Source organism: Pan troglodytes, chromosome 3 (assembly GCF_028858775.2).
Source record: "Pan troglodytes isolate AG18354 chromosome 3, NHGRI_mPanTro3-v2.0_pri, whole genome shotgun sequence".
Classification (NCBI taxonomy): domain Eukaryota; kingdom Metazoa; phylum Chordata; class Mammalia; order Primates; family Hominidae; genus Pan; species Pan troglodytes.
The window spans coordinates 123,547,660-123,571,980 of record NC_072401.2 but is presented as its reverse complement, the minus strand read 5'-3'; the positions used below and the strand labels follow the sequence as shown (position 1 = coordinate 123,571,980).

General features: G+C 39.0%; 1 protein-coding gene and 1 long non-coding RNA gene across 10 annotated transcripts in view; one reads left to right on the top strand and one right to left on the bottom strand.

Annotated features, from left to right (window-relative positions):
* Nucleotides 1-10,158, bottom strand: part of ADAD1 (adenosine deaminase domain containing 1) — a 50,825-nt gene extending 40,667 nt beyond the window's left edge. For 2 of the 9 annotated variants that reach the window (XM_009448183.4, XM_054682656.2), the window contains exons 1-4: nucleotides 9,675-10,132; nucleotides 8,878-9,057; nucleotides 7,942-8,130; nucleotides 5,151-5,318 (exon numbers count right to left, since the gene is read on the bottom strand). In XM_009448183.4, the coding sequence (XP_009446458.1) occupies nucleotides 5,151-5,318; nucleotides 7,942-8,130; nucleotides 8,878-9,049 (529 nt within the window). In that variant the 5' untranslated portion in view covers nucleotides 9,050-9,057; nucleotides 9,675-10,132. 9 annotated transcript variants of the gene reach the window in all.
* LOC134809913 (uncharacterized) overlaps nucleotides 9,769-24,321 on the top strand; it is a 36,571-nt gene continuing 22,018 nt past the window's right edge. The window contains exon 1 of the long non-coding RNA XR_010156685.1: nucleotides 9,769-9,856. This is a non-coding gene — a long non-coding RNA (uncharacterized LOC134809913). The remainder of the gene's footprint in view (nucleotides 9,857-24,321) is intronic.

The window sequence follows — 24,321 nt, the reverse complement described above, 5'->3', positions numbered from 1 at the left end:
AATTAAGGCAGAAATCAAGAAGTTCTTTGAAACCAATGAGAACAAAGAGACAATGTACCAGAATCTCTGGGACACAGCTAAAGTAGTGTTAAGAGGGAAATTTATAGCACTAAATGCCCACATCAGAAAGCTAGAAAGATCTGATATTGATACCCGAACATCAATTAAAAGAGCTTCGGAGGCAAGAGTAAACTAATCCAAAAGCTAGCAGAAGACAAGAAATAACTAAGATCAGAGCAGAACTGAAGGAGACAGAGACATGAAAAACCCTCTAAAAAAAATCGAATCCAGAAGCTGTTTTTTTTTCTTTGAAACAAATTAACAAAATAGACTGCTAGCTAGACTAATAAAGAATAAGAGAAAAGAATCAAATAGACACAATAAAAAATGATAAAGGGGATATCACCACTGACCCCACAGAAATACAAACTATCATCAGAGAATGCTACAAACACCTCTACACAAATAAACTAGAAAATCTGGAAGAAATAGATAAATTCCTGGATGCATACAACCTCCCAAGACTAAACAAGGAAGAAGTCAAATCCCTGAATAGACCAATAACAAGCTCTGAAATTGAGGCAGCAATTAGTAGCCTACCAACGAAAAAAAAGTCCAGGACCAGATGGATTCACAGCTGAATTCTACCAGAAATACAAAGAGGAGCTGGTACCATTCCTTCTGAAACTATTCCAAACAATTGAAAAGGAAGGACTCCTCCCTAACTCATTTTATGAAGCCAGCATCATCCTGATACTAAAACCAGGAAAAGACACAACAAAAAAGGAAAACTTCAGGCCAATATACCTGATGAACATCAATGGGAAAATCTTCAATGAAATACTGGCAAATGAAATCCAGCAGCACATCAAAAAACTTATTCACCACAATCAAGTCGGCTTCATCCCTGGAATGCAAGGCTGGTTCAATGTACACAAATCAATAAATGTAATCCATAATATACACAGAACCAAAGACAAAAACCACATGACTATCTTAATATATGCAGAAAAGGCCTTTGATAAAATTCAACATCCTTTCATGTTAAAAACTCTCAGCCGGGCGCAGTGGCTCATGCCTGTAATCCCAGCACTCTGGTAGGCCAAGGCGCATGGATCACGAGGTCAGGAGATCAAGATCATCCTGGCTAACACGGTAAAACCCTGTTTCTACTAAAAATACAAAAAATTAGCTGGGTATGGTGGCGGGTGCCTGTAGTCCCAGCTACTCCGGAGGCTCAGGCAGGAGAATGGCGTGATCCCAGGAGGCAGAGCTTGCAGTGAGCCGAGATCATGCCACTGCACTCCAGCCTGGGCAACAGAGCGACTCCGTCTCAAAAAAAAACAAAAAACAAAAAACAAAAAAAAAACCCTCTCAATATATAAGGTATTGATGGAACATGTCTCAAAATAATAAAAGCTATTTATGACAAACCAAAGCCAATATAATATTGAATGGGCAAAAGCTGGAAGCATTCCCTTTGAAAACTGGCACACTATTATTCAACATACTTTTGTATGTTGAACTCCTATTCAACATAGTTTTGGAAGTTCTGGCCAGGGCAATCAGGGAAGAGAAAGAAATAAAAGGTATTCAAATAGGAAGAGAGGAAGTCAATTTGTCTCTGTTTGTAGACGACATGATTTTGTATTTAGAAAACCCCATCTTTTCAGCCCCAAAACTTCCTGAATTGATAAGCAACTTCAGCAAAGTCTCAGGATACAAAATCAATGGGCAAAAATCACAAGCATTCCTTTACACCAACAGTAGGCAAGCAGAGAGCCAAAGCATGAATAAACTCCCATTCACAATCACTACAAAGAGAATAAAATACCTAGGAATACAACTAACAAGGAATGTGAAGGACCTCTTCAAGAAGAACTACAAACCACTGCTCGGGGAAATAACAGGGGACACAAACAAATGGAAAAACATTCCATCCTCACGGATAGAAGAATCAATATCGTGAAAATGGCCATACTGCCCAAACTAATTTATAGATTCAATGCTACTTTCGCAACTACCATTGACATTCTTCACAGAATTAGAAAAAACTATTTTAAATTTCATATGAAATCAAAGAAGACCCCATATAGCCAAGACAATCCTAAGCAAAAAGAACAAAGCTGGAGGCATCATGCTACCTGACTTCAAACTATACTACAAGAATACATTAACCAAAACAGCATGGTACTGGCACCAAAACAGACATGTAGACCATTGGAGCAGAATAGATACCTCAGAAATAACTCCACACATCTACAACCATCTGATCTTCGACAAACTGAACAAAAACAAGCAATAGGGAAAGGATCTCCTATTCAGTAAATAGTGCTGGGAAAACTGGCTGGCCATATGCAGAAAATGGAAACTGTACCCCTTCCTTACACCTTATACAAAAATTAACTCAAGATGGATTAAAGACTTAAATGTAAAATCCAAAACCATAAAAACCCTAGAAGAAAACCTAGGCAATACCATTCAGGACACAGGCATGGGCAAAGACTTCATGTTAAAAATGCTAAAAGCGATTGCAACAAAAGCCAAAATTGACAAATGTGATCTAATTAAACTGAAGAGCTTCTGCACAGCAAAAGAAACTATGATCAAACAGGCAACCTACAAAATGGGAGAAAATTTTTGCAATCTACACATCTGACAAAGGTCTAATATCCAGAATTTACAAGGAACTTAAACATATTTACAAGAAAAAAAAATCCCATCAAAAAGTGGGCCACAGATATGAACAGACACTTCTCAAAAGAAGACATTTATGTGGCCAACAAACATATGAAAAAAGCAAGCTCAATATCACTGATCATCAGAGAAATGCAAATCAAAACCACAATGAGATACCATCTCATGCCAGTCAGAATGGCTATTACTAAAAAGTCAGGAAACAATAGATGCTGGTGAGGCTGTGGAGAAATAGGAATGCTTTTATACTATTGATGGGAATGTAAATTAGTTTAACCATTGTGGAGGACAGCATGGTGATTCTTCAAGGATCTAGAACCAGAAATACCATTTGACCCAGCAATACCATTACTGGATATATATCCAAAGGAATATAAATCATTCTACTATAAAGACACATGCACACGTATGTTTACTGCAGCACTATTTACAATAGCGAAGACATGGAACCAACCCAAATGGCCATCAATGATAGAATGGATAAAGAAAATATGGTACATATACACCATGGAATACTATGTGGCCATAAAAAGGAATGAGATCATGTCCTTTGAAGGGACATGGATGAAGCCAGAAGCCATCATCCTCAGCAAACTAACACAGGAACAGAAAACCAAATACTGAAGTTCTCACTCATAAGTGGGAGCTGAACATTGAGAACACATGGACACAGAGAGGGGAACAACACACACCAGGGCCTTTTAGGGGGTGGGAGTTGAGGGACGGAACAGAGGACAGGTTAATAGGTAAAGCAAACTGCCATGGCACATGTATACCTATGTAACAAACTGGCATGTTCTGCACACGTATGCTTTAAAAAAACAAACAAACTACATCAGTCCAGGTGCAGTGGCTCATGCCTATAATCCCAGCACTTTGGGAGGCCAAGGTGGGAGGATCACTTGAGGTCAGGAGTTCAAGACCAGCCTGGCCAACATGGTGAAACCCCATCTCTACTAAAAATACAAAAATTAGCCGGGTGTGGTGGCACGCACCTATAATCCCAGCTACTAGGGAGGCTGAGGAATGAGAATCACTTGAACCCGGGAGGTGGAGGTTGCAGTGAGCAGAGATCGCACCACTGCACTCCAGCCTGGGTGACAGAGTGAGACTCTGTCTCAAACAAAACAAAACGAAAAACACTACATAAAAAAACCATGTGCAAAATATTAAAGAAGATATACATGAAAAATAATTTTAAAACAGTGATGAGCTCAAAATTTTGAAAAAAACTAGTTTTAAAAGTTTTATGTTGTGAATAAGAAGGAGAAGACTAGAAAAATTGTTAATAGAGCAAAGAAATGAATACTGAACTCTTATCTTCTACATCCTTTCATAACACAAATAGATGTTTAAACTCAGCTGTCTACAGTAGAAAAAATAAAGAAGAAACTCTAGCTCACTATAGTGAAAAAGATGACCTTATTATTTTTTCAGGCTCTAGCCCAAGACAGAATATATCGTTAAAGAACTTTTAGTTGTAATTAAGGCACCATTGGTACTTTTTGGAGAAAACAATAATGAGTATAGAAGTGCCGACAGCAGAGATGGGTAAATGCTGCCTTAGTTTTCAAAGTAGTGGCAGTAGACATGGTTAAATGCCACCTTAATTTTTATGAAGGAGGGAAAAAAATAAATGTTTTAGAAACTAAAGTTTGCAGACCAGTGGGCAAAACATTCGCTAGCCCTACATAAACATTTTGAAAGCTATTAGGGAAAAGGCAGGAGAAACTAATCATCAATATATTTTTCTCACAATTTAACTGGATGCTTAGGAAATTCTATAGGTATATTTTAACTTGAGTTCAACAAAGTATTTTAAATACTTTGTAATTTGATTGTGTATTCTTCAGTAAGGCACTGGTTAAGGACTTTGCATGCATTGTTTATCTAATCCTAATGACAACCACAGAAGGTATAACTATCACTGTCTCCCCTCTCCAAATAAAACAGGTTTAGAGGGCAAACAACTTGTCAGCATAGGGTCAATATTCCAACCTGAGCAATCGAATTCTGGAGTTCACACACTTAACCTATTTGCTATGCTACCTTAGGCCATTTTCTCAAGTAATTCTACCATTTACTGAATTTAACACAAACTTCACAAACGCTGCATTTAAAACCTCTAAGTATTAAATGTACAGTATTACATTCATAATAAGAATCTAACAAATTACAAAGAAAACTATATTTTAGGACTTAATCTGTCAATTAACAACCTGACAAGTTACCGGACAGTTTAGCAACATGATTATACCTTTCAGTGCTGAAATATACAAGAGCATTTTAACTACTATTAAATACATCAGTGGACAGCAACTGAAATAAATTATTCAAATCCTGCAACTTCTATCTTGTAGCTGCCAAGTAACTCTCATTAACATAAATCTTTCAGGTGATTCCTTTTGAAAAATGATACCTCTTATAAATACTTTATAATCAAGAGTATTTACCTGATGTTTCTAAAATTCGTGGTTCAGGTTCATCCAGTTGTAGAAGCTCATCAAGAGCTAATTTTGCTGCATTGGATCTAGACTCCTTTTTATTTTGTCCCAGTCCAGTCTTGTACTGAATACCATCCACCACAGCACAAAAGGCAAAATATGGTCCCATAACATTACCTTGAAAAAGAACTCAGAATGAATGCTACAATAATTTTTATTATATTCTTGCAAACAATGTATGTACATAGGAAAACATTCCAGTACAAAAATTCTCAAAAACTACCTCATAAACACCAACTTTACAAGTCCTTTTGTAGGACCAATAGGAGTTAAACTAAAACTGAATGGGCATCTGAACTAACTCTGAGGATTCAAGCAGCTTAGGCCAGCTCCAGATTCAGTGTGAGCAATAGGGCCAGTAGTAGAGTACTGATCACACGTGGAGTAACAGTGAGTGTCTAGTATAATGCCTGGCAATGGTAAACACTCCACTATCTGTCAAACGGCCAGTGAGAGATAAAATGTGGAGATTTCACGTAACATCTCACATCTTTAAAACTTAAATACAAACGTCTTTAAAACTTTAAAACAAAGAAAGCTGAATTTCCCCCACCCCTTGGATTGCCCTAATACACTTTTAAGCTCCAGAATATAAGAGATCTCTTTGAAGAAACCCTGTGTACTATCAGGGCGTTATAAGCAACTCAACCCATTACAACTGTGAAGGTTGGGGAGTGGGAGAGGAGGTGGGGAGAGAGAGGAAGAGAAAACCAAAACATAATGATAAACTAAAGAATTAAACTGAATGTCCAGTCATCACAATTTATTTACTTAGCTTTTATATTTGGATAAAAAATGAAATAGAATTGTCTTGTCTCCCGTATTTACAGGTCAAAGATTCTTCTGTTTGAGGTTTTGCTTGTTAGTATTTAGACTTTAGGAGGCCTTTAGGAATATGACTCTCCACTCTTTGGTTACAGATGGCTACATACAATGCTGCCACACATAAACCCCACTATCTTATTTCCTCACATACTCACAATTATATTACATTAACTCTTTAATATGTACATCTAGGTTTTACAAGCAACTCCTGACTGCTTCTGGGTAAACTGCTTTCCCCATAACATCTCAGACTTCAGTTTCCCAAGTTCCTTTCTTCATGATCACCTGGGTTCCAATCCAGGTTTACTAAATCAGAGAGCATTTTGTATAATCAACAAGTGGCCCAGATGATTCTTATGTATATTACACATCTTGGCTGGGTGCACTGGCTCACACTCATAATCCCATCACTTTGGGAGGCTGAGGTTGGAGGATCTCTTGATGCCAGGAGTTCGAGGTCAGCCTAGGCAATATAGTGAGACTCCTTCTCTACAGGACATTTTGAAAATTAGCCAGGCCTGGTGGTGGATGCCTGCAGCAGTCTTAGCTATTTGGCAGGCTGGGGTGGGAGGATCACCACTGCACTCCAGCCTGGATAACAGAGTGAGAGCCTCTATCTAAAGAAAAAAAAAGATATTTTACCTAAAATTTATTAGTAAGTCTTCTGTGTCAGAATGCGGAGCCTTTAAGCTTCAGCCTGTTTATAACTCGGGTTCTCAAACTTTAGTGTAAATCTAAATCACACATAGAGCTATTAAAAAATTCTGACACTGGTTTCACTACCAAACACACTGGATTATTGAACTATATACTTTGAGCATAAAATGTACACCATTAACAACCAACAGGTCATGTTTTTTAGTAGTTTTTGCTCAGAGCAGTGAAGATTTGTCCTGATCATTTATTTTTTCTTACAATGACCAACAGTTTACATTTTCCAAGAGCAGCGTGAGATTACTGGAGGAAAGCTAACTAGTTACACGGAAATTAAGTCCACCTTCTACATTACCACCACCATCTATGTTAAGATACTATTTCTGTCACCTGTTAGTTTACTGGTATTCCACCTAAAACAACAGACTGAAACTTGATGTCGCTGTGACTATCTTTACTAAAATCTTGACATGTTAAAGTTATTTAGCAAAGATGTTAGCTTTGAGATCCATATTGGCAAATTAGCACCAGGAAAATTAAAGAAAAAACCTAACTACTCATGTGTGTGTACAAACACACACACATGTACATATACACAAAGTTTTTAAAATTTAAAATTTTAAGCTGTCAATGCCTCTTAAGAGCACTTATCCTTCCACTTTCCTAAAATCTTCCTAATCATTGGCTATAATGTGAAGAGATCAGAAACTACTTTCTGCATTTTCCTTATCTGTACTCGTGTAGCCTTTCACAGGCACAGCATGGTTACAGATTATTCTGTCTGGGGAGTTTAAGAGAGAATTGAGAAAACTGTAACAGACTAGTCTGCAGACAAAGTACCAATCATATAATCTAATGCTTGAGTTTCAGAAGGCAAATTTGACCTTAACTTTTCTTAGTCATCATCCTCACAGAATCCTTCTCATAAAATAATCATAGTCCAAATATTTAACATCTTTACAAAAGCATGTTTATGATACAAGAAGTAATTACACCCCAAAATAGTCCATGAGACTAATTTCCATTCAACTAGCGACACATAAGAAAATTACAATTCAATGATTATAAAACTTTGGTATATATGAGTTATTTGTAGAGGCTGCAAAGGCTAAAGAAGTGTGAACATAAACATTTAAGTATTCTTGTGAAAACATACAATCAGTTACCTAACTCCAATATTAGAAGAAAGAACTAAATTTAGCACAATTATTTTGCTATACTTTTCGTTTTGTTTTTGAGACAAATACAATTTTACACTTGCCTGTTGTCACAGTTTCCTTAAGGTCAAGCTGAACTCGCTGCATTTGTGCAAACTGGTGCAAGGCTGACACAGGATTTATTTCTCCACGTTTGTATTTCATTATAAATTCCTTAGGTATTTTTTTTGGAGGAAGGACAGGATTTGAAATAGATGAAAGATTCTTGGAAAGCAACGGTTCTGGAAAATTACCTAAAAACAAATGTTATACTTGTCAATTTGGTTTAAAACAAACAAACAAAAATTAGCAAAAGCAATAAATCCTCCCCGAAATGGAAGGTTGTCCCAGATACACTTCATCATATGTTTTTCTTAAGTTTCTACTAAACAATTTTGGCACACATGACAAGCACCGCATGTTATTGCATCTATCGAGTACTAAGACTATTTTGCAAAAAGGTAATATCAACATGTCATTATTAAGCGATATCAAGGGTCATGGAATTTTAGTGATGTCAGGGTCTCCAGAAACCAAGCAATTTTTACAGATAATATCACTAAGGCCTAGAATACAGAAAGGGACTAAAACGTAGCTTCTGGCTCCCATCCACTCATTTTCTCACTGGATTCCACCGAATTTTAAAGTATGTTTGCCCCTGCTTTATACTTAACACTACGCTAAGTGCTATGTGGAATACAGACCAGTGTAAGTCCAGTATCTTCCCTTGCGCCTCACCTCAGAAAGGCAAGCCACACTTGAAGCGGGGGGGGGGGGGGGTTGAACAGTCAAGGTGGTAACAGATGGTTAAACGAGCGGCACAGGTAAAGAGCTCTACAGGCCTCCTCCAAATGTTGAGTCAGATGCCAGCTCCAGGTACACGGCCACGAGTAAATGTCTATACAACCACGAAACCTTTAAACCAGAGACTCGACAGAACTTACTGGCCATCCTAGAATCTTAAAGAACTGACTCATTGTTACAAATGAAAAAAGTCGTACCCGTTACTTGCGTAACCTTGGATGCCATCTTGGACAGGCTGTAACTTTCTGAGGACCATCCTGTGGGTGTAGTTATCGTCTTTGTCGCTGGTTGAACTGGCAGGTTCTTTTTCAGCATCTGGGCAAAGCTGGGGACCTGCGAACTCTGAAACCAATGATTGTTGCTAGCCATTTTCTCACCTAGAGGTCACGATAAAATTGGCAGAAAACAAGACAAAACGCTATGTAAACTGAAAATATTTACTCCAAACCCCCCCCCCCCCGTTATTTCCATAAATGGCCTTGGCACATATTCAGATGACTAGAGTCAAATCCCTCTTGAACTGATCTCACGACTGCTTTTTGAGTTTTCATAGACACGGACCTCTTCTCTCCTGAATCCCTTCCCTAAACCTCTGCTACAAAGGAGGAAAGAAGGAACAGAGAGAGGTCCCTGTAAAAGACCTTAAAACTACTCAGGAGTTAGGGAAGATATTAGCAAGGTCAGGAAAAAAGAAAAAAAGAAAAAAAAATCAGCTCGTCGGTGGCCTCCTGAGTCCTGGCCCAACCCCTACCCGCCAAAGTTGTCCTTCCTGCCCTCTATGTGGGAAGACGGGCAGCTGCTGCTGCGCCTCAGGCCGGGAGCTCGCAGGCGGCCGCCGCCGCCGTTGCTCCCACCTCCCAGCCTCAACCTCTCGCTTCAGGCCGCTCTGCGCGAGGTTCACAGGGTCAGGGCCGCATCTTTCAAAAGAGGCCTCGCGGTGCCCCTGCAGGACCCGGGCATGCGCCCCCGCGCCCTGCTTCGTCCAATCACTAACCGTCTCGGAGGCCGGCGCTCTTGCGCCCGCGCTTGCGCCAGCGTCGTGCAGCCGCGCTCCGCGTCTTGCGTCACCTAGGGAAGAGACGCCGACCATCGCAGGCGTTCGAGGCCTGGGTGACTCTGTTCTCCGAACACAAGGACCGGGTCCAACTGGCCGCCTTCCCCTTCTGGAGAAGCCAGGTAAAATCGCGCAGTTCAGCCTCCTCCCTTACTGTCCCGTGCCCCCCTACAGCCCTGACAGAGCACTGTAGGGATGATTATTTATACTGCAGTTGTCTATGCCTGGGGCCTCCTTCCCCAGAGCGGTTGAAGGCTGCCCAAGGGGTACCTGCGTGAGGGTTGTTTCAAGAAAATCCCTCATTTCATCCACAATCGCAATCTGAGAAGGTGCCCATGGGGAAGGCTTGGCCTCCACGGTGGCCTTCCTGTTTACAGAAAAACTACTTCACACGTCCTGAAGCTTGGCCAGTGAGCGAACAATCATGAAAACAGATGGAGTCTTTGAGAGCAAATGGCTCTGCTATCCGGATGACAAATCCAGTGTGGATGTTTTCAATTCTTTGCTCTCCTAAAGGTTGAAGGAGGCCCTACTCGAGGTGTTAGGTGATAGTTCGTGGAAAATAAGAATACTAAGTCACCCAACAAATTTCGGCATGTAAACAAAAAGTAATCCAAAGGATGGAGTAACTTTGTTATAACAAAATTTCAGTGTCCATCTACCTTTTTATAGGGATAAGTTTTCTCAGTAATTAAGTCAGATGTAAATCTGTTTTTTTAAAAAAAGAAGGAAGCCAGGCATGGTGGTGGGCACTGGTAGTCCCAGATACTGGAGAGGCTGAGGCAGGAGGACCAATTGAGCCCAGGAGATCAAGTCCAGCCTGGGCAACATTAGTGAGACTGCCATCTCTTTAAAAAAGAAAGAAAAAAAAAAAAAGGAAAAGAACAAATAGACGTAATATGCATCCGGAAGTAGATGGGCTTATTGGAAGAAAAAGTCCCATCCCCCTCGTTAAGCGGTGCATTTTCAATAAAAATATTTTTCTTTAGTGGTTATTAAAATGTGTGTTCATTATGTTGCTTCGATCAAGTGCCCATTAATGATCTCAATGATAACTCAATCTAGAATTTTTAATTAACATTTAGAGACTTCTGGTTACAGGAAATTAAAAAATTCAAATGTCAAGAAGTAAAAGGATGATAATACAACTTCTAAGTACATTAGGATCAAATTTGAGGAGAGACATGCAATGGAAATAAAAGCTCGAGTGAAAGGAATGAGGTACAAATTTCCCTACTGCATACACAAATATATAAATTATGTTTTATTTTGAAGTAATTTTAGATTTACAAAGGAATTGTAAAGATAGTACAGTCTTTCCATTCCTTCCATCCACTTTCCCCTAATATTATCTTACATAACTGTCAACTAAAGACAAATCAGGCATTTAAAGAATTAAAGTTAGTTTTGTTCAGTCTTAGGATTGCAACCCAGGAGAGTCTTTCAGAGGATTTCTGTTTCACTGCACCAAAGCCATGTTTCAGCCCATAGCTTATATGTCACATGATGTGGATGTTCAGCATGTGCTCAGAAGTTACAGTAGAGCAACATCTCATCAAAGTTTGGGTGGGAGAGGAGTACATTGGTTATAGATTACAGAGGCATAATAATTATTCCTGTCAGACATTATCTCATGTACAGGAAAAGACAAAGGCTAGGATCATTGAACTTCTTTTCTAGAAATGCAGTGATTCAGGCAAGGGACGTGGGAACCTGTTCTCTATCCTGCTTTCCTGCTTATCATCTTCAGGGTATTCCTTCTGGCTGCACTCAGTCACTGAGTCAGGGAGTTGTGAAGTTATGCTCACAAGCAGAGTGAGCAAACATGGCTTCATCACAGCAAGAGTGGACTCTGGCTGGCCAGAGGCAGATGTTTGCTACTTTGTCTCATGTAACTGTGGCACATTGATGGAAACTAATAAATTAACATTAGTACAACACTACTGACTATACAACACACTTTATTTGGATTTCACCAGTTTTTCAACCAATGTCCATTTTCTTTTCCAGGATTCAGGTTGCCATATTGCATTTAGTGGTCCTATCTCCTAAGTATCCCATGGTCTGTGATAGTTTTTCAGCCCTTCTTTATTTTTCATGACCTAGGTAATTTTGAAGAGAGCTGGTCAGGTGTTTTGTAGAATGGCCCTCAATTTGGATCTGTCAGGTATTTTCTCATGACTACAGAGTTACGGTATTTGGGATGAATACTACATAGATGAAGTTCACAGGGTGTATTAGGGAGTAACATAATGAGTATAGCTGGTGATGTTAACTTTGCTGACTTGGTTAAGGTTGTGTCTGTCAGTTTTCTCCACTGTACAATTTCTGTTTTTCCTTCTCTATTCTCTGTTTGTTAGAAGGTTCACCTCTTAGAGAGAGGAGTATCACAGAACTTGTGGACATATGTTCAAACCACGTATTAATAAATATTTGGGGGGGGAATACTTTAAGGTTATGTATATGCACTGTTTCACCCTAGAGTTTCACCCACTAATTTTAGCATTCACCTTTGTAGTCTTACCCAAAGCAGTTATTACTATGGTGTTCTAATGGTTCTTTTCAGTTTCCTTCATTCTTTCTACATTTATTATTTGGAATTATGTAAGAAAGCCTTGCCTCTTTCCTTTATATTTATTCAGTTATTTCATTATATCAGTATGGAGGTATTTATTCTGTCATTTGAGTATAATCCAATACTATCTTTTTGTTTAATTTTGTTTTAATTTTTTTTTTTTTTGACACAAGGTCTTGCTTTGTCACCCAGGCTGAAAGATACTTTCACCTCAGTCTCCTGAGTAGCTGGGACTACAGGCATGTGTGACCACACCTAGCTAATTTTTGTATTTTATTTTATTTTAATTTTTTGTAGAGACGGGGTTTCGTCGTATCACCCAGGCTCGTCTCAAACTCCTGGACTCAAGCAGTCCATACACCTGGGTCCCCCATAGTGCTGGGATTACAGGCATGAGCCACCGGGGTTGGCACTACCATTATTGATTTTGTTGTTCAAATTATTCCAGCTTTGGTCATTGGGAACTCTTTCATGTTGGCTCTTGTATCCTCTTGACATGTCCTCATCTTTTTTTTTTTTAAGGTATTTTCCCTGCCCTACATCTAACAAAAAGTTGTGGTTACTTTTACAGGAGAATGGTATTTAGAAACTAAGCTCTGAGCATTAGGAGTGCTTATTGCTGCTGGGGTGTCATTGCTTCTATGCCTGCACAGAGGACAGACAGAGCTAGGAAATATATTTGTATGTACTAACTCCTGTATACAGACACATCTATATTTATATATAAAAACAAATTTATACTTACACCTTTGACTGTAATCTGACACCCAGCAGTCATTCCTGCTTCCCTTTATTTGTGATTTCTTTCTCTGACAATGAGAAATCTGGCAATATCTAAAATGTATTTTATTTTTCAGTGTATAGTAGATGCATATTGGTTAACTTGTACCTTTGTGAGAAACAAATTTACCACCAAGAAGAGTTTAGCATTTACTTATTTCATTTTTATTTCTTTAACCTTATTGACCAGGATATTTCTTTGATTTTTTTTCTTTAATCTTACATTATCTAGTCAAAACAGTTTCCCAAAGTTACTTAGGTTGGTTATTTGTTTATAGTTCTATGGGTTTTGACAAATATATGGTCATGTATCCACCAGTACAGTACTGTGTACAGAATAATTTCATCACCCCCAAATTTCCCTTGTGTGGTCATTTTGTAGTTAACCCTTCTTCTCTCTCCTAACTCCTGGAAACCATTGATCTGTTTTCTGTTTCTATAGTTTTTCCTTTTCCATAATGCCATATAAATTGCATCATAAAATATGTAACATTTTGGATCTGGCTTCTTTCACTTAGAAAAACACATTTAAGATTCATCCATGTTGTTGGGTGAATCAATAGTTTCTTCCTATTTATTGCAGAATAATATTCCATTGTACCACTGTTTATATGTTCATCTGTTGAAAGATATCTTGGTTGTTTCCAGTTTGAGGAAATTATGAATACAGCTGCTATAAACATTTGTGTACATAAATTTTCAATTCATTTGGGCAAATACCTAGGAATGGGATTGCTGGGTCGTATGGTAAGTGTATGTTTAACTTTATAAGAAACTTCCAAACTTTTCCAAAGTGATTGTATCATTTTTCCATTCTCACATGGGTCTGCGCAGAATTTCATTGCTAGGTGTTCTTCCCTGTTCAGCCAGTGCCATGGGGGAAAGCTTTCTCTGGATTCATCTTTGTCTCCTCTGTGAGCACCTTTGTCCTTTATGTCTCCCAAGGAATAAAAACCTTAATCTGCAAAGGGAAGGGCAACAGCTGAACATCTGGCCCAAGTGTTCCTATGCCTATCTTTCTCCAGATTTCAAGTTAGTTTTTTGTACTGTGACCCTTGTTTACTGATGGGTTCAAGAAAAATTGTTAAAGTTTGTCCAGCTTTTAAAATTGTTCTAAGGGTGAGCACAGTGCTTTTACCATCTCTCTACCTTTTCAAGTTGTTCATATATCTTTAAATGAGTGATGGTGGGCCTCACATCTCTAGGATACTTAGATTCAACTGGATACATTAAAATGAATGATAAATCAAGATGTATTTAAGTGTCAATACTTCCAGTATGCCAGAAATTACATCCTTTTCAACTAATTATGCTGGAAAAAATACATCAACTTTAAAATATGTAAAATGTTATGAATAGTTTTTCAAAATTAGAAAACAAGGGACTTGTTTGAAGACCAGTGCTTAATTAGTTTGGGAGAAAGGTAGGACATTACTCACTTTTTCTGACCCTATTTCATCCACTGGGCTGTTTGTTCTAAAGGAATGCATTCCTGCTGGCATCACCCTTTAAGTCAGAGTCACTTACTGGGGTGGAGGAGTGAGACATTCACCTCATGCTCAAACTTGAAGGGTGCATCAAGAAACTCAGTAATTTAGATAAATGTTTTATTGCAATATTTTAAAAAATCAAAATTATTGCCAAAAGTTTAACAATATGTCAAAATTTCAAATAAAGATACCATTTAACCCTGCACTTGTACTAATTCCAAACTGAAACTTTGAGTCTTTTGTTCATAGGTTTTTAAATGAATGATGTTGGATCTCAAATCCCTACAATACTCTCAATGGATACATTTACAAAGAATGATATAACACCCTAATCTCTTCACCCTAATTCTGGCACTGCTGCAAGATAGGATGAGGAAAGGGAACTACCATTTTTTTTAGCTATTACTTTATGGAAACTGTACATCTGCGTTGTGAAGTATATTTTAACTATTTATTGTCAAAGTCTTGTTCAGCATATGTTGGAGCAGGTATTCAAATTCAGGTCTACCATCAAAACCAAACCCTTTCATCAAAGCAAATATGTAGAATGGTGGTGAGCCTTTGGAGATAAGCAAGGGAACTCCTAAAAGATTTGTAGAAGATAAAACATGTTCAACATCACCAAACATTTTAAGTAGGGATTATTGCCCATGTTGCTTTGCTTGGTGCTAAATAGAGATATACACATATGGTAGCTATAATTAAGTAACCCATAACCTTGATGACACTAATAATGCAGATCACATCAAGAACATGACAGAAGGCTGGGTGCAGTGGCTCACGCTCGTAATCCTAGTACTTCAGGAGGCTGAGGCAGGTGGATCACTTGAGGTCAGGAGTTCAAGACCAGCCTGGCCAATAACGGTGAAACCCCATCTCTACTAAAAATACAAAAATTAGCCAGGCATGGTGTCATGCTTCTCTCATCCCTGCCACTCAGGAGGCTGAGGCAGAAGAATTGCTTGAACCCAGGAGGTGGAGGTTGTAGTGAGCCGAGATCACACCACTGTACTCCAGCCTGGGCAACAGAGCAAGATGCTGTCTCAAAAAAAAAAAAAAAAGAATATGACAGAAAAGTCAATATATGATAATAAAATTAAGTGTGTTATAGAATGTTGTTTGGCATAGGAATAAGAACGAATCTTTGGTGGTAGAGAGAAACTCCTTTAGAAAAATCTTTCATAATCTTTGATATTATACTTTGTAATATAAAAATCTGACCTTACTACCTTAAGTGTTACAACTCTAATGTAAACAACTATCTTCTCTTGCGTTTATTACTCAGTAGCCTTCTAAGTAGTTTCCTGTTTCACTATTTGCTCCCATCCCTCTACTCCCTCCCCTCCAAACTCTCTTTTCCTTACTCTAGCCAAAGCAACTTACAGTCATGGGGGAATGTTGAAGGGGAAGCAAGCACGTCTGTCTTTACGTGGTGTCAGGAGAGACAGCGAAGGGGGCAGTACTACACACTTAAAAAAAAAAACACATCTCATGAAAACTCACTCATTATTACAAGAACAGCAAGGGAGAAATCTGTCCCCATGATCCAATGACCTCCCACCAGGACTTTCCCCCGGCATTGGGGATTATAATTCAACATGAGATTTGGGTGGGGACACAGAGTCAAACTATATCACAAGGCAGGTTAAAACATAGCCCTGATCTTGGAGCTTACAGTAAAATAAAGAATAAATAACATGCTTAGAAAATGGCCAGCCCTTTGATTGGGCCAAAATGTTTATCAGCTCATACATTCTGTCTGAGCCCTGTCAGGTTTGTTAAATACATAGTGGCCTATTCCATTTTGTTTCAGCCACAACGTGTTAAGTTTAGCATGTGAAGACTGGAGAGATAATGAAGTTTTGGTTCTTATTTTTAAAATATGCTTAAAATATTCATACAGTCATAGCCTGATAATTTTGGTTGAGGTTTATCCAATTTAGGCTATGAGGCAGATAATGCACATAATTTGCATAACAATTTCTAATGAGTTATATTGTAAAATAATATGTTTAGTAGTTTAGTGTTTAAGATGTTTCAGTGTAATTTAAATATGTTTCATATTTCAAGACCACACTGAATGTTGCTTCTGTATTGGTTTTAGTAAACTGCCTCAGATTCGATACCATATATTTATTAACAAATGATTGATTATCTAATGGATACATGAAAACATATCAGATTTTAAATACTTCCTTCCACATATTTCTGAATACTGGTGTAAATTAACTTGACATCAGATGGCCCAATGAGTTGCAGGATGTTTTGGCAACTGCTGAACTATATTACTGTCATCTTTTTATTATGTGACTCTTATGATTTGGCAAGGCAGTGGGCAATTGGGCATGATAGTGAATTCTTCATCTCAGTACATGATACTCAGTTGCTCATTAACTCAGTTGCTAAAGCCAGAACCTCAGAAGCAAGACCAGAGTATAAGGTTGTGAACAAGAACACCAAGCCAAGGGAGTGAGTGGGGCTGAAGTACAGCTTTACTCTGCTAAGCAAGACATATACCTTGGTTTGGGGCTGCCTTGGCTTGAGGAATGGATGCTCTTCCTAATTTCTAATCTAATTAATATAAGTTATCTGACCATGCCCAAGAATTATCCTTGACTCCTTTCTTTCCCCCAACTCCAATTCCATCAGTTAGTTCTGTTGGCTGTCTCCACAACATTGCCCAAATGAATCCACTTCTTACCACTTCCACTGCTGCCACCCTAGTCCAAACAACTATTACCTTTTCCTGGGATTTCTGTGATAGCTTATGAACAGGTCTTCCTGCTTCCCACTCTTGCCCCTCTTAACTGTCTAATAAATGTTCCGCATTTTACTCGTAGAAGATAAGTGTAATATTGTTACATGGATATATTGCATAGTGATGTAGTTAGGGCTTTTAGTGTATCCATCACCCAAATAATGTACATTGTATCCATTAAGCAATTGGGAAATATCATTCTCCCCAGCCCTCTACCCGTGAGTCTCCATTGTCTATCCATTCCATACTCTATGTCCATGTGTATACATTATTTAGCTCCTGCTTATAAGTGAGAAGATGCAGTATTTGTATTTGTGTTTCTGAGTTGTTTCACTTAAAATAATAGCCTCCAATTCCATCCATATTGCTGCAGAATAGGATTCCATTCTTTTTTATGGCTGAGTAGTGTTCCGTTGTGTATATATATACCACATTTTCTTTATCCAGTCATCCATTGTTGGATGCTTAGGTTGATTCCATATCTTTGCTATTGTGAATAGTGATGTGATAAACATAACAGTGCAGGTATCTTTTTGGCATAATAATTCCTTTTCCTTTGGAAAGAGGAAAAGAAATCCTCTGCTACCCAGTAGTAGGATTGTTGGAGCGAATGGTAGTTCTATTTTTAGTTCTTTGAGAAATTTCCACACTGTTTTCCATAGAGGTTGTACTAATTTACATTCCCACCAATAGTGAATAAGTGTTCAGCAGTGAAACAGTGTTCTCTTTTCTCTGAATCCTTGCCAACATTTGTTATTGTCTTTGTAATAAATAGCCATTGTGACTGGTGTAAAGATGATATCTCACTGTGTGGTTTTTTTTTTTTTTTTTTTTTTCTTGAGACAGAGTCTCGCTCTAGAGTCCAGTGGCATGATCTTGGCTCACCACAACATCGGCCTCCCAGGTTCAAGTGATTCTCATGCCTCAGCTTCCTGAGTAGCTGGGATTATAGGTGTGTGCCACCACACCCAGCTATTTTTTTGTATTCTTAGTAGAGATGGGGTTTCACCATGTTGGCCAGGATGGTCTCAAACTCCTGACCTCAAGTAATCTGCCCACCTTGGCCAGATGAGCCATGGTACCCAGCCTCATTGTGGTTTTAATTTGCATTTTTCTGATGATTAGTGATATTGAGCATTACACTCCCACCAACAGTGTAAAAGCTTTCCTATTTCTCCACATCCTTTCCAGCGTCTGTTGTTTCCTGTCTTTTTAATGATCGCCATTCTAACTGGCGTGAGATGGTATCTCATTGTGGTTTTGATTTGCATTTCTCTAATGACCAGTGATGATGAGCATTTTTTCATAAGTTTGTTGGCTGCATAAATGTCTTCTTTTGAGATGTGTCTGTTCATATCCTTTGCCCACTTTTTGATGGGGTTTTTTTCTTGTAAATTTGTTTAAGTTCTTTGTAGATTCTGGATATTAGCTCTTTGTCAGATGGATAGATTGCAAAAATTTTCTCCCATTCTGTAGGTTGCCTGTTCACTCTGATGATAGTTTCTTTTGCTGTACAGAAGCTCTTTAGTTTAATTAGATCCCATTTATCAATTTTGGCTTTTGTTGCCATTGCTTTTGGTGTTTTAGTCATGAAGTCTTTGCTCATGCCTGTGTCCTGAATGGTATTGCCTAGGTTTTCATCTAGGGTTTTTATGGTTTTGGGTTTTACATTTAAGTCTTTAATCCATCTTGAGTTAATTTTTGTATAAGGTGTAAGGAAGGAGTCCAGTTTCAGGTTTCTGCATATGGCTAGCCAGTTTTCCCAACATCATTTATTAAATAGGGAATCATTTCCCCATTGCTTGTTTTTGTCAGGTTTATCAAAGATCAGATGGCTGTAGATGTGTGGTGTTATTTCTGAGGCCTCTGTTCTGTTCCATTGTTCTATATATCTGTTTTTGTACCAGTACCATGCTGTTTTGGTTATTGTAGCCTTGTAGTATAGTTTGAAGTCAGGTAGTGTGATGCCTCCAGCTTTGTTCCTTTTGTTTAGGATTGTCTTGGCTATGTGGGCTCTTTTTTGGTTCCGTATGAAATTTAAAGTAGTTTTTTCTAATTCTGTGAAGAAAGTCAGTGGTAGCTTGATGGGCATAACATTGAATCTCTAAATTACTTTGGGCAGTATGCCATTTTCACAATATTGATTCTTCCTATGCAAGAGCATGGAATGTTCTTCCATTTGTTTGTGTCCTCTTTTTATTTCCTTGAGCAGTGGTTTGTAGTTCTCCTTGAAGATGTCCTTCACATCCCTTGTAAGTTGGATTCCCCGGTATTTTATTTACTTTGTAGCAATTGTGAATGGGAGTTCACTTAAGATTTGGCTCTCTGCTTGTTTGTTATTGGTGTATAGGAATGCGTGTGATTTTTGCACATTGATTTTGTATCCTGAGACTTCGCTGAAGTTGCTTATCAGCTTAAGGAGATTTTGGGCTGAGACTATGGGTTCTCTAAATAGACAATCATGTCATCTGCGAACAGAGACAATTTGACTTCCTCTTTTCCTAATTGAATGCTCTTTATTTCTTTCACTTGCCTGATTGCCCTGGCTAGAACTTCCAATACTATGTCAAATAGGAGTGGTGAGACAGGGCATCCTTGTCTTGTGCCAGTTTTCAAAGGGAATGCTTCCAGTTTTTGCCCATTCAGTATGATATTAGTTGTGGGTTTGTCATAAATAGCTCTTATTATTTTGAGATATGTTCATCAATACCTAGTTTATTGAGAGTTTTTTTTAGCATGAAGAGCTGTTGAATTTTGTCAAAGGCCTTTCCTGCATCTATTGAGATAATCATGTGGTTTTTGTCATTGGTTCTGTTTATGTGATGGATTACGTTTATTGATTTGCATACGTTGAACCAGCGTTGCATCCCAGGATGAAGCCGACTTGATTGTGGTGGATAAGCTTTTTGATGTGCTGCTGTATTTGGTTTACCAGTATTTTATTGAGGATTTTCACATGATGTTCATCAGGGATATTGGCCTAAAATTTTCCTTTTTTGTTGTGTCTCTTCCTGGTTTTGGCATCAAGATGATGCTGGCCTCAAAAAATGAGTTAGGGAGGATTCCTTCTTTTTCTATTCATTGGAATAGTTTCAGAAGGAATGGTACCAGCTCCTCTTTGTACCTCTGGTAGAATTCGGCTGTGAATCCTTCTGGTCCTGGACTTGTTGGTAGGCTATTAATTATTGCCTCAATTTCAGAACCTGTTATTGGTCTATTCAGAGACTCAGCTTCTTCCTGGTTTAGTCTTGGGAGGGTGTATGTGTCCAGGAATTTATCCATTTCTTCTAGATTTTCTAGTTTATTTGCATAGAAGTGTTTACAGTATTTTCTGATGGTAGTTTGTATTTCTGTGGGATCAGTGGTGATATCCCCTTTATCTTTTTTTTAATTGCATCTATTTGATTCTTCTCTCTTTTCTTCTTTAGTAGTCTGGCTAGCAGTCTATCTATTTTGTTGATCTTTTCAAAAAACCAGCTCCTGCATTCATTGATTTTTTTGAGGGGATTTTTGTGTCTCTATCTCCTTCAGTTCTGCTCTGATCTTAGTTATTTCTTGCCTTCTGCTAGCTTTTGAATTTGTTTGCTCTTGCTTCTCTAGTTCTTTTAATTGTGATGTTAGGGTGTCTATTTTTTATCTTGCCTGCTTTCTCTTGTGGGCATTTAGTGCTATAAATTTCCCTCTAAACACTGCTTTAATTGTGTCACAGAGATTCTTGTATGTTGTGTCTTAGTTCTCATTGGTTTCAAAGAACATCTTTATTTCTGCCTTCATTTTGTTACATACCCAGTAGTCATTCAGTATCAGGTTGTTCAGTTTCCATGTAGTTGTGTGGTTTTGAGTGGGCTTCTTAATCCTGAGTTCTAATTTGATTGCACTGTGGTCTGAGAGACAGTTTATTGTGATTTCTGCTTTTTTACATTTGCTGAGGAATGTTTTACTTTGAATTATGTGGTCAGTTTTAGAATAAGTGTGATGTGGTGCTGAGAAGAATGTATATTCTGTTGATTTGGGATTTAGAGTTCTGTAGATGTCTATTAGGTCAGCTTGGTCCAGAGATGAATTCAAGTCCTGGATATCCTTGTTAACCTTCTGTCTCATTCATCTGTCTAATATTGAAAGTGGTGTGTTGAAGTCTCCCACTATTATTGTGTGGGAGTCTAAGTCTCTTTGGAGGTCTTTAAGAACTTGCTTTATGAATCGGGGTGCTACTGTATTGGGTGCATATATATTTAGGATAGTTAGCTCTTCTTGTTGCATTGATCCCTTTACCATTATGTAATGCCCTTCTTTGTCTTTTCTGATCTTTGTTGGTTTAAAGTCTGTTTTATCAGAGACTAGGATTGCAACCTCTGCTTTTTTTTGTTTTCCATTTGCTTGGTAGATCTTTCTCCATCTCCATTAGGAGATGGGTCTTCTGAATACAGCACACCAGTGGGTCTTGACTCTTTATCCAATTTCCTGGTCTGTGTCTTTTAATTGGGGCATTTAGCCCATTTACATTTAAGATTAATTTTGTTATGTGTGAATTTGATCCTGTCATTATGATGCTAGCTGGTTATTTTGCCCATTAGTTGAGGCAGTTTCTTCATAGCATTGATGGCCTTTACAATTTGGTATGTTTTTGCAGTGGCTGGTACTGGTTTTTCCTTTCCATGTTTAGTGCTTTCTTCAGGAGCTCTTGCAAGGCAAGCATGTTGTTGACAGAATTTCTCAGCATTTGCTTGTCTGTAAAGGATTTTATTTCTCCTTCACTTATAAAGCTTAGTTTGGCTGGATATGAAATTCTGGGTTGTAAATTCTTTTCTTTAAGAATGTTGAATATTGGCCCCCACTCTCTTCTGGCTTGTAAGGTTTCTGCTGAGAAATCCGCTGTTAGTCTGATGGGCCTCCCTTTGTGGGTAACCCAATATTTCTCTCTGGCTGCCCTGAACATTTTTTCCTTCATTTCAACCTTGGTGAAACTGACGATTATGTGTCTTGGGGTTGCTCTTCTCGAGGAATACCTTTGTGGTGTTCTCTGTATTTCCTGAATTTGAATGTTGGCCTGCCCTGTTTAGGTTGGGGAAGTTCTCCTGGATACTATCCTGCAGAGTGTTTTCCAACTTGGTTCCATTCTCCCCATCACTTTTAGGTACATGAATCAAACGTAGGTTTGGTCTATTCACATAGTCCCATATTTCTTGGAGGCTTTGTTCATTTCTTTTCACTCTTTTTTCTCTAATCTTGTCTTCTCCCTTTATTTCATTAATTTGATCTTCAGTCACTGATATTCTTTCTTCCACTTGACCGATTCAACTTTTGAAGCTTGTGTGTGCTTCACGAAGTTCTCTTGCTGTGTTTCTCAGCTCCATCAGGTCATTTATGTTCTTCTCTACACTGGTTATTCTAGTTAGCAATTCGTCTAACCTTTCTTCAAGGTTCTTAGCTTCCTTCCATTGGGTTAGAACATGTTCCTTTAGCTCGGAGGAGTTTGTTATTACCCACCTTCTGAAGCCTACTTCTGTCAATTTGTCAAACTCGTTCTCTGTCCAGTTTTGTTCCCTTGCTGGTGAGGAGTTGTGATCCCTTGGAGGAGAAGAGGCATTCTGGTTTTTGGAATTTTCAGCCCTTCTGTGCTGGTTTCTCCCCATCTTTGTGGTTTTATCTACCTTTGTTCTTTGATGTTGCTGACCTATGGATGGGGTTTTGGTGTGGATGTCCTTCTTGTTTGTTAGTTTTCCTTCTAACAGTCAGGCCTCTCAGCTGCAGGTCTGTTAGAGTTTGCTGGAGGTCCACCCAGACCCTGTTTGCCTGTGTATCACCAGTGGAGGCTGCAGAACAGCACATATTGCTGCCTGATCCTTCCTCTAGAACGTTCATCCTAGAGGGGCACCCGCCAGATGCCAGCCAGAGCTCTCCTGTATAAGGTGTCTGTCAGCCCCTACTGGGAGGTGTCTCCCAGTCAGGCTACACAGGGGTCAGGGACCCACTTAAGGAGGCAGTCTGTCCGTCATCAGAGCTCGAATGCTGTGCTGGGAGAACCGCTACTCTCTTCAGAGCTGTCACGCAGGGACATTTAAAGTCTGTTGAAGGTGTGCCCTTCCCCCGAGTGCTCTGTCCCAGGGAGATGGGGGATTTATCTATAAGTCCCTGACTGGGGCTGCTGCCTTTTGTTCAGAGATGTCCTGCCCACAGAGGTAGAATCTAGAGAGGCAGCCTTGCTGAGCTGCGGTGGGCTCCGCCCAGTTCATACTTCCTGGAGGCTTTGTTTACACTGTCAGCATAAAACTGCCTACTCAAGCCTCAGCAATGGCCGACACCCCTCCCCCCACCAAGCTGTAGCATCCCCGGTCGATCTCAGACTGCTATGCTAGCATTGAGAATTTCAAGCCAATGGATCTTAGCTTGCTGGCCTCTGTGGGCATGGGACTCACCGAGCCAGGCACCAGAGGGAATCTCCTGGTCTTCCGGTTGCGAAGACTGTGGAAAAAGTGCAGTATTGGGGCAGGAGTGTACCATTCCCCCAAGTACAGTCACTCGCAGCTTCCCTTGGCTAGGAACGGGAAATCCCCTCACCCTTTGCGCTTCCCGGGTGAGGCGACTCCCCACCCTGCTTCGGCTTGCCCTCTGTGGGCTGCACCCACTGTCCAACCATTCCCAATGAGATGAACCAGGTACCTCAGTTGGAAATGCAGAAGTCACCCTCTTCTGTGTCAGTCTCGCTGGGAGCTGCAGCCTGGAGCTGTTCCTATTGGGCTATGTTGCCAGAAATACCCTAGAAATTCTTACAGCAATTGATGGAACATTTGAATCTAGTAAATCAAACCTAATAATTAAAAATTTGAGCTTTGTGTATTTTAATTTTTTTCATTTTGAGTAATTGTTACTATATTTTACAAGATTATTGATTTATATCATGTTCAACTTTTTCTAAAAAAGGGTTCTTCACTATAGACAGTTTGCAAATCACAGATCTCTAGTAAGCCTAGAAGTACAATATTT